The sequence below is a fragment of the Chinchilla lanigera genome, unplaced genomic scaffold, assembly GCF_000276665.1.
Source record: "Chinchilla lanigera isolate Chin_1 unplaced genomic scaffold, ChiLan1.0 scaffold00049, whole genome shotgun sequence".
Classification (NCBI taxonomy): Eukaryota; Metazoa; Chordata; class Mammalia; order Rodentia; family Chinchillidae; genus Chinchilla; species Chinchilla lanigera.
Genome location: NW_004955450.1, coordinates 4,191,168 through 4,210,058, shown reverse-complemented (window position 1 = coordinate 4,210,058; position 18,891 = coordinate 4,191,168). Strand labels below are relative to the sequence as shown.

The 18,891-nt window shown below is 43.0% G+C and overlaps 1 protein-coding gene across 5 annotated transcripts in view; it reads left to right on the top strand.

Annotated features, from left to right (window-relative positions):
- The window catches only part of Neo1 (neogenin 1), a gene marked incomplete at its 5' end in the record, with an annotated part of 133,830 nt that extends 114,939 nt beyond the window's left edge, over positions 1 to 18,891 (top strand). For 4 of the 5 annotated variants that reach the window (XM_013519002.1, XM_013519000.1, XM_013519001.1 and 1 more), the window contains 6 exon segments: positions 4,921 to 5,159; positions 5,686 to 5,778; positions 9,379 to 9,537; positions 12,995 to 13,258; positions 15,375 to 15,511; positions 16,313 to 18,891. In XM_013519002.1, coding sequence (XP_013374456.1) covers positions 4,921 to 5,159; positions 5,686 to 5,778; positions 9,379 to 9,537; positions 12,995 to 13,258; positions 15,375 to 15,511; positions 16,313 to 16,396 — 976 coding nt within the window. 5 annotated transcript variants of the gene reach the window in all.

Genomic DNA, 18,891 nt, shown 5'->3' with positions numbered 1-18,891 from the left:
AGAGTCCCTGTCTCAAAAAACAAAAAATTTTTTAAAGGCTAGGATGTAGCTTAGTGGCTCTAGATTCCATCCCCAATACCTCCCATCCCCAAAGTTTGAAAATAAGGACCCCAAAACTGAAAGGGTTTCATTAATAGAGAAGAATATGTATGGTGCATTATGTGCTTACAAGCAAATCTGTGAGGAGAAACTAACAGTCCAAGCAAACCATAATGAACATAACTCTGAATGGCAACACCTGCTCAGGAAGATCCTCAGGCAGGCCCTCAGGAGGACTTAATTCCAAAGAAGGTTTTGTTATCAAGGGAGATGACACTTGCATGTTAGTCACTGAAGATCTCCTAAACTGAAGACAACTATGTTTGCTTAGGCAGCGCATATACTAAACTTAAGACAACCCTTGACCCTAGATCACATTTAACTCACATCTGGCCAACAAGACAGTAGAAATAATAAAACTACTTTAGTTATAGTGTCCTGAAAGATCATAAGATGAGGGATTGCTCTGTGAAAGAGGAAGCAATTCATGTCTGTGCTTGTGATTATCTTGCAGTCTTGGTCTGCCTGTGGCAAGAATGCATATATTAATATTAAATTTGTTTGTTTTCCTTATATAGGGCATGTATAAGCTACCTTATAATTGCTGCTGGTAATGACTTTGTCATCTGTAGGTTATATAATATTTTAAAATCTCACTGTGCTCAAATAAAACAGCTTTCCACAGCTTGCATTCCTCTAGCAGGAGAATGAGGGCTTCTTTTATATGCCTTCTGAACACTGCCTCTTATAGCTGTCCCTGTCTACTTTTGATTATGGAAAATAGTTCCCCTTAAAAGCCTCAAAGACTATCTTTTTTTTCCTACTCTAGAACTTTTTTGCAGGCATCTTTATTTGGCATTTCACATTTATCTATCTTTATGAACTTGCTTTTATATCTGTTTTAGAAATCTTGAGATCTTTATTTAATAGAATCCAAAAGCCAACATGAGAGAATTCTTCATTGCTTTGGGAGATTTAGAGTTCAATGTAAATTTTTTTAAAAAGGAGGTACTCTGCAGATTGAGACTAGGAAAATAAATTGAGAACAGACTCTGTACTCTTGTTTTTGACTCTATAAGTCCTACAGATTTGGGTCTCTTTGTTTAAGATGATTGTATTAAATCTTTACAGGGGTTTCCTCTTTTTCTTCCCCAGTGGGCAGCTTTCGAAATAGTCTGTCAGCCACTGAAAAATAAAAATGAACTTTTCTTACAGCTTTTCTTCCTCTCTGATACCTGAAGTTCTCCCCATTTAGATAGTAGATATTTACAGCATTTTCAGCCTCAAAGTCAATAGAGAATTTATCCTTCTTGTTTTTTCAGTACATTTCCTTTTGTCCCCTCACTCTCAATAGATGACCCAGGCCTCTCCTTCTTGAAAAAGGTAGAAGCTATCAGCTGATACATTAGTTTTTGTATTACTGTATCAAAATGCCCAAGGCTGGGTAAAGAGGTTTATTTGGCTCAGGATTCTAGTGGCTGAGGGTTCCAGATAACACAATACTAGTGCCTTGTGAGGCCTGCCTGTCACAGCATGGCAGAGAATCAGAAAGGAAACTGGTCACGTATAAAAGAGGGACTCAAGAGGAGGTGCCAGGCTCCCTATGACTGGGGTTCCCTTGAGAAACAGCCTTGTGTTGCGAGAACTTCCTTAATTTCTTCTGAGGCTGATGCTCCCCCAGCAACCTAATTACCTCCCACTCCATCCTACCTCTTTAAAGGTTCCGCTACCTCCCATCACCATTAATGTCAGCAGATGCAAACGGCCTCAGTGTAAAACCATCTAATCTAAAACCTTTCTATATTAGTTACGATTGTTTCCTTAAGCCAACTCTGGACCTCACTGTCTCCTGTCTTTCTGAGACTTGGTACTTGCTGTTGTTCCTGTCACCAGCATAGCTGGCCTCATTCTCTGTTGGGTTTGTCCCTTCAACATTAAGGTATACTTAAACTTCCAAACCATCCTTTTACTGCATGGTTATTACCACCAGGTGCTTACAAACCTCTGTCTTTCCTTTCCTCCAGAATTCTTTGAATACAGTCATTTTTCAGTATCCATAGAGGTTTGGTTCCATGGCTTCTCCACAGATACCAAAATTCAAGGATGTTCAAAGCATTGTATAAAATGCCTTAATGTTTACTTACATATAAGCTGTACACATCCTCCTTTATGTTGTAAATCATCTCTGTAGATTACTTGCACAGATTGAGTATTCCTTATTATAAATGCTTGATATTTTAAATCTCTTTCTCTGCTCAAATAAAATAGATTTACGTAGCATTTTGCATCATTTTTCCAAAAGAATGAAGGCTTCTTTTGAATGCTTCCTGACCACTGTTTCAGATTCCAGAGTTTTTTAGAGTTTGGAACTTTTGGATTTCATATATTTAGATTAGGATGTAATATCTAATATTACCTATGCAATAGTAGTTCAGTAAGCATATATTGCCTAATGACAGCATAGTCATTTTAGTCTTTGTACTGTATTTGTACAATAAAATTGCCTGCAAATGCATTTCTCAGGATATTCCTATCATCCATTCAACATGAGACTGCAATGAAATGCTGTGTAAATAGTTGTTATACTATATTGTTCAGAGAATAATGATAAAGTCTGTACATGTTCAGTGTAGTTTCTTAAATATTTTCAGGGTGCAATTGGTTAAATCTGAGGATATGGTACCTGCAGATATAGACCACCATCTGTCCTTATTTTACTCACTGTCCCTTCCTTCACTGCCTACTTGTATTTCCATTCTTTTTAACATAGATTCTGTGCATTTCACCAAAATTGTTTTCCCAGGTCACTAGTAACCTCCATATTGCTCAAGCCAAAGACATTTTGAGTCTACTCCTTCCTTCTCCAAGCCTTCTCTTCTCTGGTGTGCCATGACAGCATGTGCATTATCACAGTGGCCCCGCCCCAGTTTTCTCTGCCTTCACGTATAGCTGTTCCTCAGAGATGGGGCCTGGGCTTACTCTCTTCTCCTTCTCTGCCATACTGTCTTCCCAGCATTATTTCCTATCCTCCTCCGCATGGTTCACTATGTCTCAAATGATCTCATCTGTTCCTGTGGTCTCCTTCACTGTGTACATGCCAGCTACTCCTGTATTTCTATCCCCAGCCAAGGCCTCTCTGTCCTGAGTATTAGACGTACATACCCAATTGCCTCTTTCACACTTTCTCCTGAATGTCTCAGGGACACCTTAAACACAGCGTGTCCAGAACGATTCATAACAGTTTCAGTCAAACCTCTTCAACTCCACTATTCCCAGTGTTAGTAAATGACTTAAGCCAGAAACATTGACCACATCCTTTACCTTTTTTTTTTCTTCTTTACTTTTTTTTTCTCTTTACCCATATCCCATCCTACCTTCATTTACTCCCCAAATCTGGTCATTCCACCTCCTAACCTTTCAAGTCTGACTCTTCCTTCCATTCCCACTGTCCCAGACCACCATCATTCATGCCAAGACAATTAAAGTAACATCCTAGTTTGGCTCCTTTACTGTCCCCCACCTCATGTATGACACAACTGGTCTAAAGTTTTAACTCAGAACATACTCTTTCCTCTTGCTCAGTGTCTTAATGGTTTCTTGTTACTCATAGAGGGAAACTCACACTCAGCATCGTTCTAAATGTCTTTTGTAATCTGGTCCCATACTACACTCCCCGCATTATTTCCTATCATCCTCTGAATGGTTTACTATGTCTCACCATTCAGGACTTCTTAAAATCCTTCTAAGATACCAGGATGCTGCTCTCTGCTTCATAGCTGTGACATCAGCTGATTTTGCCACTTGGTGGAAAGCACTTCCTGTCCTTTTCAGATCACAGCATAAATGCCACTTCTTCCATGTCTTTGCTGGCTACTTTAGGCCTAGCTCTTAAGAGCTGTTGTAGCACTTGGCATTTCACTAAGCTCAGAGCATTTAAAGATAATAGTTCACTGTCTGTCTTCCTTGCTTCTAGCACTTAAAAGTCTTCAGGACACAGCAGGCTAGCACAGGATCTGACATATATTAGGTGCCTGCCGTACAGTTATTCACTGGATGAGGGAATGAGTGAAGGAAGAAGCTAAAGCACAGTGACAGAGAAACTGCTGTCGCCATTCTTGACTCCACCTACTTGGTGATCTTAGTTTGGGTTTCTGTCTTAGTTACTTGTTCTTGTTTCTGAGACAAAATACCTGACACCCAGAGTTGAAGGAGGAAAGGTTTATTTAGTTCACAGTTTGTAGAGATTTCAGTCCATAGTTGGCTGGTTCTAAGGCAGAGTGTTTCGGCCGAGGGACTGTAGAAGAGAAACTGTTCATGGCAGGCAGAAGGCAGCAAAACGGTGAAGTAGCAAAGTGACAGTGATAGCCCTGTTTGTCCCTTATATTCCATCTCACACCCAGGGGAGGGCACCCTTGATCCCAGCATCACATACCCTAGATCCAGCCACCTCCAAAAAGCCCCACCTGTGACCACATGAGGCTTTAAGGGGAACATCTAGATGCAAGCCATCTGTTCTTCCTTTATAAGCCGTAGACTCTGCTCCGTTGTTATATCCATTGTTATCCTTTCTCTATGAATTGGAAACTTATAGAGGAACCGTCTGCTTTAGAGGTTGATTTTAAAATGCCATCTTTTAACACACAATAAAAGTAGTCATAAGACAGTGTGCCCTGGTACAATCTCTAAATATGTGTGGACTAGGTAGAGATATGAGGTAGTTTGTTACTCTTTTCAAAAATAAACTTCTTGTGTGTGTTTTGTTTTAGTGCCCACCTTTGCTGAAGCATCTCTCAGGAAGTCAGTTTTAATCACTTAAGTCTTTTGACAGATATGCTAAAAAGAATTTACTTTTTTTTAAGTTCATCTTAATTTGGTTCCTAGGAAACGAGCTGCCTGTAAATCAGTGAATGGCTCCCACAAGTACAAAGGGAACTCCAAAGATGTCAAACCTCCAGACCTCTGGATCCATCATGAGAGACTGGAGCTGAAACCCATCGACAAGTCTCCAGACCCAAACCCCATCATGACCGATACTCCCATTCCTCGCAACTCTCAAGACATCACGCCAGTGGACAATTCCATGGACAGCAATATCCATCAAAGGCGGAACTCATACAGAGGTACCATTCGCCGTACGGGTGGTTTCCCAAATGTTGGAAGACTGTTTTCATTTTTGCTTTGTAAAGTTGCCTTCATTTGATAATTTCTATAAATGGTTAGGTTTAAAGAAATGTATGTTACATGATTTGGTCATTTGATGAAGAATAGTTACCTTGTTACAAGGGAGAGATTCTGTGCCATAAGGAAATCTAGATCTTTTTAAGTCCCATCAGGTTTCACTAAAGCATTTGAGTCCCCTAGCACATGGCTGCATTGCATTCTGTCCGTTCCATTGGACCCCAGCTATCAATGTGGTATGCAGGTCATTCTTGGCTGGATGTTTCTATAGACACTGCACTGAACCTTAGCAGGCAGCGTGGTGTCATCCACTCTGTTAGAATTCCCATGCTGCTCCAACACAGACATGCCTGGTCCCCACTGCATCATTTGTGAGTCCTGAATCCCCTCCTAGGACTGTTTCACTGCTGAGGCTACTCAGTGGCCTGTGGCACACACTTATAACTAACTTTCATATTTGATAAATAGGGCACGAATCAGAGGACAGCATGTCTACACTGGCTGGAAGGCGAGGAATGAGACCAAAAATGATGATGCCCTTTGACTCCCAGCCACCCCAGCGTAAGTAAAAGTTTCTCGTTTTCTCCAGTGCTAACCCATCATGGTGGGGAAGAGGTACAAATGATCTCTGCCTTTACTCAGTTCTAACACAGAATATAATCTACCAAAGCTGTGGTATTTTGAAGGAAGAAATATCAAACAGTTGCTATATTTTGCAATAAGTATTGTTCTTGAGACCAGCGCCTTGAGGTTACGAGTAAATAAACTAAGGCCAATTTTTAGTCTCCCCAGAATAGGAAAGTATCCTTTCCCCCTAAAAGTATACTGCTCCTCCACAGAGAGAAGGGGATGCATTCCTAGAGACAGGCTGAGCTTTGCCAGGTATCCCAAGCATTCCATAGGCTTCCTGACACATGGTTATTGTTGAAAAGCCCCTGTGGGACTTTTATTAATTAGTGGATGTCATATTTTAGAGTTACTTTAGAATTAGTTTAGCATTTTGAATTTTTGAAATTCACTTGACCCAATCCTCTTTCCCCCATACCCCCTAGTACTAGGAATCAAACCCAGGACCACTGTGCCACTGAGCTACATCCCCCAGTATTTTGTTTTTTTTATTTTGAGACAAGGTCTGAGAGCTGCCCAGATGGGGCTCAAACTTTTGATCTTCCGGCCTCATCTTCCCTCAGTGTAGGGGTGTGCCCCTGTGCCTGGTTTTCATGCCTGATTTTAATAAGCTTAAAAGTTACTGAGCCTCCTTTAATAGTAGTTGAAATTCAAAATAAGCTAAATATCACAGTTAAAATCAAACAGCAATGGTACACATCAGTTCTTTTTTTCAAATTACTATGTCCTGTCCTGGCCTCAATTTTCAAGTTAGGAAATCTAACTTTCAAGTTGAGGACGTGCTCGGCCATCTCTCTGCTAGCAGATGATGAGATTTAAATAGCCATGGATGCCCTACACACACACAGAGGTGCACTATGGCATCCTCCACTTGCAAAAGTTCCTCTCTCCTTCCCTTATGGTAGAAATTGCAAACGTGCAGATATGTGCGTACCCCCACCTTGGGCACACAGTATACAAATATGGCAAGTATTAAATTATAAAAAAATCAGCTTTGAAAGAAAAAGGCCCTGTTCTTTAGGTTTACAGCATGGAACTCAAAATGAATAATTTCTGCACAAAGTAGTGTATGCTTAGGATCTGTGATAGAAAGGCCTGGACTTGGAAGTAGGCAGGGAAAAACCAGGGCTTTCCTCTTGTCCAAGTGTGCTCTCTAATGTTACCAGGTTTAAAGGCACAAACGTCCAAAAAGGGCACATTAATTCATTCCATTTATTTTTGACTCACAAGAGGGATGGTATCTTGACTGCTTATTCTGTTTGTTCAGCATAAGACCTCAATTCCTACCTAAACAGGCTTATTTTTAAAACTTAAATTAACTATATCTGTATTTTTAGGTTCCTTGCTTTTAAATGCATTTTTTAAAAAAGTATCCCAGTTGATATCATTCTCTTTTTTTTCCTTTATTTTTTTGAGAGTAGGAAGGAGCATGCATTAATATCCAGTATGTAATGTGTGCCTCATCAACTAGTGGGTGGATAGAATCTTTTAATTCAAGAATCTAAAGCTAGATTATAAATCCTGAGACAGACACATTTGTGGCCAGATGCACTTTTGGTTTGTGCACTTTAGGTTTAAGAGCTCCTTTTTAAAATCCACATGACTACAGTCTTTTTTCACAAGGCGGACATCCGTGGGTTCTGAGTTCTGGGCTGAGGCTGGAGCCATGCACTCGCCATCTACCTACACTGGTGTTAAAAAGCCGAGCAGTACTAGGAAGGGCTTTCTGACATCAGGGTGAGGTTTAGTCCTCATAGAACTATTGAGTTCAAATTCAGCTGACAGCTGCTGACACCAGTAGTCTAGTTAGGTGCTTTTGTGGTTCATCTTTTATTATTTGGTAATGGGAAATGCCTTAAAAAAGAAAAAAAATCTATTCTGATTTTCTTTTGTGCAAGTCACTGCACCTCACATTCCTTCAGATTGCACTTTCTGGGTCAAAATCAGGAGGTTTTATTCCCTCCCCCTAGCCTGAATTTTGGAAAAGGCTGCTTCTTATACATCTCACTTCTAAAAACTATAAGAACCCTCCTCAGCTAGCTCTTGTGAATCTTGTTTATTCCCATGGACCTCCTGGCGCCTTCTGGTCCCTGAGAGCAACTCTGGAGGGAAAGCCAGCCCCCGTTCTGTTGCCCAGGCCTTGAGCAAGGGAGGGACAGCTGACTGTGCCACTCGCTTGTTTACACGTGGCCAGGACAGCAGACAGCTGGAGAACAAGTAAATCTATGTCATTGTCTAGCGTTTCTGTTCAACAAATGATGAAGGCCTCACAAAGATCTAGGTTCACTGGTGACAGAAGACATTTTAACTTCCTTCGAAGGGCTAAGTTTTACCATAAAATGCGTGAAGGCCTTGCTTAGAGGGAAAAAAAAGAAGATTCCCTGTATTTCTAGTCTACTTTGCCTATTTCGTGAGGGAGGGGGAGTTTAGAGGTGGTAATCTTGATCTTAAACACGGAATTTCTGCATGTGTTCTAAGAAAATTTTATTCCCAAATTGGCCTTCTAGTTTTTGTTTCTTTGTTTACATCTTGGAGATTGAATATGGAGCCTCATTAAAAAGGCTTTATAGAAAGTTGTATGTAGAATCTCTGTGGAATTAAATGCATTAAACTGAATCTTTACCAGGAAGAAAGAGGAAATTAAGAAAGATTCATTTATATTTTAAAATGCTGACATGTGGCTGGAGAAATGGTGCCGTAGGCCTATAGTTCATGCTTTTAGTACAAGATTGGACCTTCAAAGTTAATTTGATTTGCATTCCTTCTAAGATATGAAAACTGGAGCCGGGTGTGGTGGCACACACCTGTAATCCCAGCACTTGGGAGGCTGAGGCAGGAGGATCCTTGCAAGTTTGAGACCAACCCAGGCTACAAAGTGAGCTCAAGGCCAGCCTGAACTGCATAGCTAGACCTTGTCTCAAAAAGACAAAAAAAACAAAAAACAAAACTAAGATATGAAAACTGGTTGAACAGTGCTCATGTATTAATACCCATTACATGCCTCTTTCAGCAAATAAAAAAAAAAGGCAGAATGAATTAAGGCTATACTCAAAAGAGAAGGAAAAGGGACTGCTTTACCTTCAACAGGATTCCCTGCCCCCCCAAAAATATCTCCGTGCCACTGTTTACGTATGGATTTACATTTTTGACATATTCAACTAGGTACTTTTAGTAACTCATGTAATCCATGTTTATAATAGAAGAATTGGAAAATATTGATAAAGAAAAAAAATACTTTTTTAATCCTCACTACTCTTCCCTGCAGCATTGCTTTCACTGTTAACATTATAGTACATACTCCTTGGGCTTTTTTTCTGTACATATGTAGATACATACATAGGAGTGCACTCATTTGTTTAAAAAAAAGGTAAAAATCATTGGCTAATTGTCCAAATCCAGCCATCTGTGACAAAAAGCCAAGGGGGTAACTGGTCATATGGGCGGTGGGAAGGGGATGACTTAGCTCTTAAACTGTGATTTATGTGTGTCTGTACAAGCATGTTAAGCATTTCTCTGTCTTATGTTCATCCACAGCTGTGATTAGTGCCCATCCCATCCATTCCCTCGATAACCCTCACCATCATTTCCACTCCAGCAGCCTCGCTTCTCCAGCTCGCAGTCATCTCTACCACCCGGGCAGCCCATGGCCCATTGGCACATCCATGTCCCTTTCAGACAGGGCCAATTCCACAGGTGAGAGATGAGGCTCAAGCCCAGATGGAAAGCATTCCAAGAGTTGGCAAGCACAAGAGGGAAAGGACTTGCCCCACTTAGAATTTTTCAGTATTGTGTATTTGTTGTAACATTGCTGTGATGGAGTCAAATTTGTTTATGAAATTTACCCCATTTTACTCCTTAAGTTTTAAGTGCTCAGTGAAGAGTTTCATTTTAGTAGAAACAATAATAAATCCCATAAGCCTCTCTTATTCTATAAAACTTGCATCATAATTAGTCCTTTTTCTCCCAACTTGTTTTTGTTTTTTGTTTTTTCATTCTCCAGTTTGAAAGAAAACTCATTCTGGGTGGTTTTCAGATACAAGTACTTGCCTTTGCTCTGCAGTTACCCTAACATCGGGGAAGTGTATACGGCAGCCATTCGGGGCAGGAGGGCCACCAGCCACATCAGAGTTGTGACTCTGGGAAACCTCAGGTTGTCCAATAGATCATGCAGATTAGGAATGGATGCCCATCTCTGAAAAACAGAAAATTAACAGAACCATTTGCATTATACCTAAAGAAATACATTGTCAAACGCGTTTTAAAATGTTAAGAAACAGCATTATCAGGCAGTTTTAAGAAGGAAATGAGGTAAAGGGATAGGAAACCAAATAAATACTATTGTTCCTCATTAGTTACAAGTTAATTTTCATCTTTCAGTTATAAACTGCAAATCTAGGAGCTTCTTAATGTATACAGCATACTATTTTTCCATCATTTGAACTTCCCAATTTGTCTATATTATTTGTAGAAACAAGTTTTGATAATTCTGGAAAATAAGAAAATCTTAAGGAACTCCATTTTAAAAAAACCTCAAAACTCCATGTCTAGAAGTTTGGATTGCCAATAACATCTTTCCCCCGCTCCCCCATTAAGTTTTCATCAATCATGAATATACCCAAAAGATCAAATGAAGATCAAAGTTTTATTAGGGATGCCTAAAAACTCAACCCTGTTACCTGGTTTAGAGAATGCTGCTTGAACATGTGTCTAAACTCTGTCTTTCTGTTGTCTCCCTCAGAATCCAGGTTAAGGGTTCTGCTTTAAGGGAAAGATAATCTGCAGATAGACAGTTACTCCAGCCAGCTGCATAGAGAACCAAAGTCTGCCTTCTAGACATAATCTCAGATAGAGCAGAGTACCAGACAGCAGCCCTCCAGACTTGTTCTTGGAAAGGTTTTGTGCTTGGAAAAGCTGTGTCTTTTCATTTTGAAGGCCAAGAGTCTGCCACAGTAGAACGTGGGTCTGCATCAGTGGACGGAAGTCTCCCAGTCAGATTAGTACCCTTCTCTGACTTCTCCTGGGCCAGGAAAGATTTGGGCGCTGAAGAGAGGCATGGCACTAAGCGCTCATTTGCATGTCCAGTGGACTAATGCAGGAAATAAAGAGGAAAAGCAGTGGTTTGTATTACCAAAGGATTCTTTGCTTTAATGACCAGAGGGGATAAGAGAGGAAAAAATAGGTAGATTCACTAAAGATTGATTCGAAAATTGTCTAGAAGTCGTCCAGGTTCTCTTGCTATTGTATTTTCCCAAGCCCTTGTGTCTAGAGCTCCGTGCTGCCACAGCCCAGGATATGGGAGATGACCAGGATGCGAGGTAGCCAGGCAGTCCCCATTCTGGGGGCATCTACTGTGTTACTGCCACTTGGCAAAGGAAAAGCACTGTCCACATGTCTAAACACTTGACCACTGTGAACATTGTGTGTCTTAAATTCTTGAGAGGTAAGCAAGCAGTCAGGCCTCTTGCCCAAGTCGAAATTGTAGTCACAACCTAGTGTCTGAGTAGGCCAGTGGCGCTGCAGTGTCAGGGAGCAGCCCTTTCAAAGAAGGTTTCATGCCTGGTGCCTCCTGGAAGTGGATAAGGTAGCTGTGGTCGGTGGGAGTGGCGAGGTCTCTAACCCATGCAAGTGACTCCATTGTCCTTTTTCATATTTCCTGTCACCTCTTAGTTAAAGGCAGCTGAGGCTGCTGGGGTAGGCCTGTGTGCTCAGAGCTGATCCACCATGTCTGCCTGGTGTGTTCAGGACTCTCCCCTCTCCTCCACCCTGCTTCCTTCCTAACCAGCTCCCACTCAGGCTGGGATCACACAGTGACTAGCAACAGCCTTACCATGGTGATTGCTGGCTTGAGCAAGCTAAGTGCCATGCTCAGCACACCCCTTTAGAGGGAAGAAGTGTCCTAGGCCCAGAGGATTGTTATAGCCAGGCCAACTCAGAAGGGCATGTTGGTCTTTCATTGCTGGGATCTAAGGCCTTTAAGCTAAGGAGATCGCACTCATAGCGAGGCTCCTCAGAACCCAGGGGAACAGGTTCATTGCTGTCTCACAAGGGTAGCAGGTGGGTTTCTGCAAATTGTTCATGAAACATTACTTCTAAGACTGAGGACTCCATGAGTCTTTAGAAGAGCCCTTCAGGCTGCCTAGTACAGCCTGTTGCATGCCTTCCAGGGTATGGTAGTCTGCTCACATTGTTAAAATCTTCTCCTGGCCTTCATGCTGATTCTGCCCTGCAGTGGGGGGACAGGCAGCAAAACGCAGTAAACCATGTGGTGCCTCTGAGCCTGGGTGTGGGAGTCAGCGCACAAAAATTCATATTCTGCCCTGGTGGTTCTCTGTCCTTGAGTAGCTTGCTTACTTCCCCTGCCGGTGCCTTCTGAATTACTCTGAGGAGTGAATGACCTGATAAGTGTAAAACACTTAGCTAGCTCCTGGTGTAGAGTAAGCACTCAGTAATCTACAAAGAAAAGGACCTTTTCAGTTACTCAGGCACTGTGTCCATCTTCATACGTCTCATTTAGGCTTCAGTGGATTATGTGTTATTCTCCATATTTTGTATATGAAGAAATTAAGACTCAGAGACTCAGTGACTTTGCCATGTTCACCCAGCTAGTTAGCGTCCCCAGCCTGGAGTGCGGGTGTGTCTGACTCCAGAGCCAGCGCGCTTCCCGCCCAGCATGCTGCCTTTAGGGCGTCTCCGTCCCCGCGTCACATGTTTGCAGTTGTTACCAAGTTCTTCCTGAGTCTTCTCCACGCTCATCTCCGTGTATTTCTTTGTCTGGCCAAGACGCCCTTTATTTCACATGATCTTAGAACTATTTGCAAACCTGTTGCATGGCTGTCTAGTCCTCTCTTGAACTGTGAGACTTTTGCTCTAGGAAGGCCAAGCCCATAAGAAGTACTGAGGAAGACTTTAAATCTGTAAAATTGTGACCGCTTACTATATAGGTGAAAAAATTAAAACAGCTAGGTGAGGAGAGCATTGTTTGGGACTCTTAGATTAGTCTGCTCCATCCTTGGTAGGGGTGAGGTTCTCTTGGAGTAGCACCAATTCCAACTACTTACTGAACTGGTTTAAGGAACCCCTAGAAGTAGCTAAAATTCTGCATATGCTTAATGGTAAAAGAAATACTAACATTTATGCCTTCTTGCTGTAGAATCTGTTCGAAATACCCCCAGCACTGACACCATGCCAGCCTCCTCATCTCAGACGTGCTGTACTGACCATCAGGATCCTGAAGGTGCTACCAGCTCCTCCTACTTAGCTAGCTCCCAAGAGGAAGATTCAGGCCAGAGTCTTCCCACAGCCCACGTTCGCCCTTCGCACCCATTGAAGAGCTTTGCGGTGCCGGCAATCCCGCCCCCGGGACCCCCCACCTATGATCCTGCGTTGCCAAGCACACCGTTACTGTCCCAGCAAGGTGAGTAAGGACCGCATCACCGCTAGAGGGACCCTGTGCTTCAGACTTGGGACAAAAGTCATAGCACTTGTTTGAAGAATAACAAAGCAGATGTCCTCCTTGGAGGTAAAATGGAGTGGCATGGGTGTGGGCCACAGATAACAGTCAGCTCAGCCCCCTGGAATCTCCTCACTCCATAAGATGCCTGACGGCTAGAGAAGGGTCTGGAAGGCCAGCACTTGAAACCAGAAGGAGCCTTGGGACAGGCGAGGAACATTGCAAGAGGAAAGTCGCTTGGAACGACTAACCATGATTTCTTTTTTCCCTACTCTTTGACATTGTTGTGTATTGTGATGGTTTGTTTCAGACTAAGTCTGCAGTTCTTCAAAGCTACCAAGAAATAAAAGAACTTTTCTTCACGTGGGTTATATCTATCAATATTTACCATATGAGGAATAAAACTGAGAAACTGAAAATAATTCATTAGGTCAGGCGTGGTGTTGCACACCTGTAATCCCAGCACCCCAGAGACTGAGGCAGAAAGATCACTGTGAGTTCAAGACCAGCTTGAGCTATATAAGTGAGTTCAAGGCCAACCTGTACTACATAACGAGACCTTGTCTCGAAAACAAAAAAATATTTCATTAGTTTATTTAAAAATAGCAGTAATATGTCATATAGGATAAATAGCATATTTTATGAAAAATAACTTTCTCAAAAAATACAGTGAGAAGAGTGTTATATTTTCCAAATCTCTTTAAAGTCTGGCTTAATAGAAGACAGCTGGATTCTTCTCATATCTGCTTCTACATTCAGGCTGTTGCAATATGTTGTTTTGGTTAAAATACAAGAAGAAAAATCTGGCCTCCCAGATACATAGTTGGCAAAAGAAGGAGTATTTTTATAACCTTTTGAGATATTTATGGATATTCTTTTTGTTGTGGTTGTTACTATAGTAAAACGCAACAAGTTGTCATTTCTTAAAGTTTTATTGGTAGTATGGAATCTGAAACCATACCCATGAACTCCTCCTAGCCTGCTTCATTAGAATTCTTTGTTCTGTCTTGCATTTTCAGTGTATAACACTGCAGTATACCACACATTGGTCATTGGAAAATATTGGTTCACTAACTTATTCAAGTCCTTCAAATACTGATACATTTCATTAGTCAGTGTCTTAAGAACACATTCATTACAGACTGGGGATTTAGCTCAGCGGCAAAGTGCCTGCCTGGCAAGCGCAAGGTCGTGAGTTCGATTCCTGGTACCGGCAGAAAAACAAAAAACAAACAAACAAACAAACAAAAGAACACATTCATTAAAATCACCCAAGAATGTAATTGGTAAGCTCTCGAGCTCAGGATGTTCAGATTTTTCAGATTATGATTTTCAGTTAAAACCTGAATTTTATCATTGACAATAAACACTGTCTATTACTTTCCTTAGTTGTTAGGCTCATTCAACTTCTAGAAAATGTCTGAAGGGCCCATTTCTTGGTCTTTGAAGTAAGTTCAATGATAAGAGCCACTGTTCAACTCACAATGCACCTGTCACCAGTCCCTTTCTTTAAGATAGCATCATACTTGGTACACAGCGGAAGTATTTTCTGCATTCTTTCCATTTTGTCACATGTAATATTTAAAGATGTGAAATCAAGGGTCAAGCTGTAATAATTCAAAGAATTGTTATTGATTAAGGGAATCCTCAGTGAAACTGGCTTTGTAGCTCCAAGTACCTCTCAGTTTGGTGCCTCTGCCTTAATTTGTGTTACGACTCTAAGCAGTTCTGCCTACTGTTGCTTTTGTACCTGTGGTGCAGAGGTAGCAAATGCTCTCTTAGTGATATTGTGGAAGAGTCTTGACTTGCCAGACATTCTACAGGAGCCCTTGGACCACCACACTTTGAGAACCACTGGGCTGGGTTGTCAGTTTTCTAAAGCTAGTGTCACTAGTGGAATGTTGCTTTACCTTCATGAACGCTGTGCTGCTGCCCGCTTCCCTCTTGTTCCCTTCCGAGTAGGATCCCTGCACTGGGCCTATTGCATCCTTTACCCTGCAGCAGCCTTTGGACCTTGTGTACCTTGCTAAGGTCTGAGGTGCAGCCTTCGCCACCACCTAACGTGCCCTTTCTACCTCAGCTCTGAACCATCACCTTCACTCAGTGAAGACAGCCTCCATCGGGACTTTAGGAAGGAGCCGGCCTCCTATGCCAGTGGTTGTTCCCAGTGCCCCTGACGTGCAGGAGACCACAAGGATGCTGGAAGACTCCGAGAGTGTAAGTTCATGAGGCCATCAGGCCAGCTAGGATGTAGACATATGTCCCAGGGCCTGGGAGCATGCTGGTTGAGCTGACAGTCTGTGCATCCCCAGGCCTCGGCACCCAGAGGGTGAGGCAGGTTCAGTCATTTGTGCAGCAGATGTGTTCTGAGCATGTCTGCTGAGCCAGAAACATTCTGAAGGATTCTGTCTTCTGCCTACTCTGCTATGCCTTCCATTCGCGTATCACATCAGCCCAGCTTCCTCTCAGTTTCTTCCCTTCCTTCTGGACCTTTCTTCTTGCTTTGAACCATGTAAATGTTCTTCCATGCCTCAGTTCTGCCCTGTGAGCTTTCCCAAGCAGGATGCTGGAGCAGAAGATACTTGAGAGGTCACTATAAACAAACTCTCCCGGCGCCTCCCTGATTTCCCACTCTCAACTCCCCGTAAATGTATCTGCCTCTGCATTGCTAGATACAAGATTCTCTAAGAGGAAAGCTTGGGGCCAGAGATACAAGGACCTGCTAACTCTCTTGACTGTGACAGAAAACTAGAAGGGACAAGTGACCAGGCCTCTAGCTTGTGAGGTTCTTGTGACCTGGGGAGAGCTGGGAGAAAGGCATTTTGTATGTCAAAGAATGACATCTCAGCACCCTTGGGAACATCTGCCTTGGACTGTTCTGAGCCAGTCTGAGTGTCACTAGACCATGCTTGCAGAGCAGGGTTCCCACTGGCCACTTGAGGCTCTGACCCTCTCTGGGCTTGCCTTCCTAGACAGCTTCACGGGTCACGCGTGATAACAGTGTTCTCCTGTCCACAGAGTTATGAACCAGATGAGCTGACCAAAGAGATGGCCCACCTGGAAGGACTCATGAAGGACCTAAATGCCATCACAACAGCATGACGACCTTCTCCAAGACACAGCTCCAAGCCTGAGTCTAGAAGTCTTGGAACTTAGCCTTGAAAGCAAGGAATTGTACAGAGTACGAGAGGACAGCACTTGAGAACACAGTGAGCCAGCAAACCAGCACCTCCGCGTAGGGCTGGCTCCAGGCACGGCCACCTGCCTTCTCCTGGTCAGCCTGGAAGACGCCTGCGTCGAGGCAGCTTCCTTTTGCCTGCTGATACCCCGCGGGACTGGGCACCATGGGCCAAAATTCTGTGTCCAGGGAAGAGGCGAGAAGTGCAGCCTGCATTTTAAATTGTGGTCACGCTGTGTCTTCGTGCTGCATCTGCATCACCGTTACGGAGTGTAGACATTGGCATTTACGTACAATTTTATTTGTGTCCTATTTTATTTTACCTTAAAGAAAACAACACTATCAAAAACCAAGGAAGTCCGTGGTGTTCTCCACAAACGGTTGACATTCGGCTGCTTGTTCCAGTTGCGTATGGAAAGTCATTGACAGTGTGGGTTGTTCCAGGGGTTGGCTTGTTTTTGGTTTTGTTCTTATGTTTTAATACTGAGATGTTGCATCCTCTACCAGCTGTTAATCCATCACTTTGAGGGGGAGGAAATGTTGCATTGCTGTTTGTAAGCTTTTTTATTATTTTTTTATTATTATTAAAGGCCTGACTTTCTCCTCTCATCACTGTGAGATTACAGATCTATTTGAATGAAATGTAACATTGAAAAGACTTGTTTGTTGCTTTCTGTGCAGATTCAGTATTGGGGTGGGGGTTGGGGGTTGGGAAAAGGAAATGGAGGGGCTGCTGAGATGCTGTGAATGTTTCAGTCATTGTACTTTCCTCCAGAAGCCTGCAGAGAATGGAAGCATCTTTATTGTCCTTTCCTGGCATGTCCATCTTATTGTCACTACATTGCGACTGGAGTTTCGTTTGAATCTGGTTAAAAATTCTTCTGTGCAATAGGTGGGTTTGAAGATGTAGCCCCCCGCTGTCTTGGTCCGATCCTAGTGGATGTCAGTGCTGAGGACCCTGGCTACGTTTCTAGTTGCGGGAGGATGCCAAGTACAGCACGAGCCTGGCTCTGTTCCTGGAAGTCAGAAAGCACAGTCTTTGTCGCTATTGGCAGTAGCTGCCTTTCGGGAGGTGGGAGGTGGAGGAAGGAGCTATGTTTCCTTCTCTGGTGCCTGTCCTCAGCCAGGCTGGCTCTCACTTCCACACTGCAGAGCCCGTCAGAAAAAGCATATGAAGGATGAGGCAAGGTGGGGGCTCCCCCTGGAGCCCCCAGCATCCATGAAGCTTCCCCACATCTTTCTGTACATAGTTCTTCAAGTGGCAGGGGACAGGCAACAGAGAGCCAACAGGGGCAGCCGCCCTTCCATGCCAGCAGCTCAGCTAAACCCCAGCTAGAATGAGACAACAAGAAGTTTCGGGTAAGATGAGGGCTCGCCACACACACAAGCTCTTGCCTTTGCAGAGTTCTTGTGGTCTTTTTCTAAGAGCTAAGGTGTGTGATTGTTTTATTTTTATTTTTACTATTAAGACAGTATATTGAAAAATACAGGACTGACCCTCAGGTGTCTTCTCCTGCTCCCCAGAAGACAGTGTGGGGACAGAGAAGAGGTAAATGGGCCTGGGTTCTTAGCCAACAAGACTGCCAAGACCACCAGCGGGTGTCCCCACCCACGGGCCCCGCCCCGCCCAGGCCTCACAGGTCCCCCACAGGCCGTGAGCAGGCCATGCCTTTGAACATGGATCATTTCCCCCATCTCATGTCTTACCACACATTTGCTTTTCTACAGGGTGAACTCTGGCATTTATGATTTAGGGGGACAACGCGAAGTGCAGTGCTAGAACGGCTGCCGTGCTAGCTGGCTGCACCGTGGTGCCAGGCAGGGCTCTAGAAAACCAGCCTGTATCATCTGATCCTGAAAAGAGCAGTCCGGGCATCCTGGCCATCAGGAGAGCTAGACTTCCCATAAACTCCCTTTACCTTTTGCCCAAAGAACATGCTCAGTATTTAGGGCACTCCCTCCCATGAACCCTGACACTTCTGTTACCTCAGGGCCTTGGTACCTGGATACTGCCACAGAATTGGGGTGGGGTGGGGGAGGGACCTATTTTTAAATGAAGTGTTCAAAGTTGGGATTTTTTTAAAATTAAGCAAAAGGAGAGCTATTCTGTATTGCACCTTTTCACAGTTTAATACATTTTCTTACATTTTCCTGTGATTTTTGCAACTATACCATTGTGTGTCTTGTCATGTCCTAGTGGAGCTTTTGCTCAGCAGCTTCCTTCGGGTAGATGTGGAACAAATGTGTGTGTTGCTGTTGCCTGCTGGAGGGACCTGAGGACTGCTGGGACTGGGTTCTGTACACACTTGTTTGGCCTTTTCTGTAGTTGATGCTGTAAACTCTATGGCTTTTTAAAAAAAAAAAAATCATGTTTTTATTTCGTATTGGAAATCCAATACACTTTTTTAATCCAATCAAA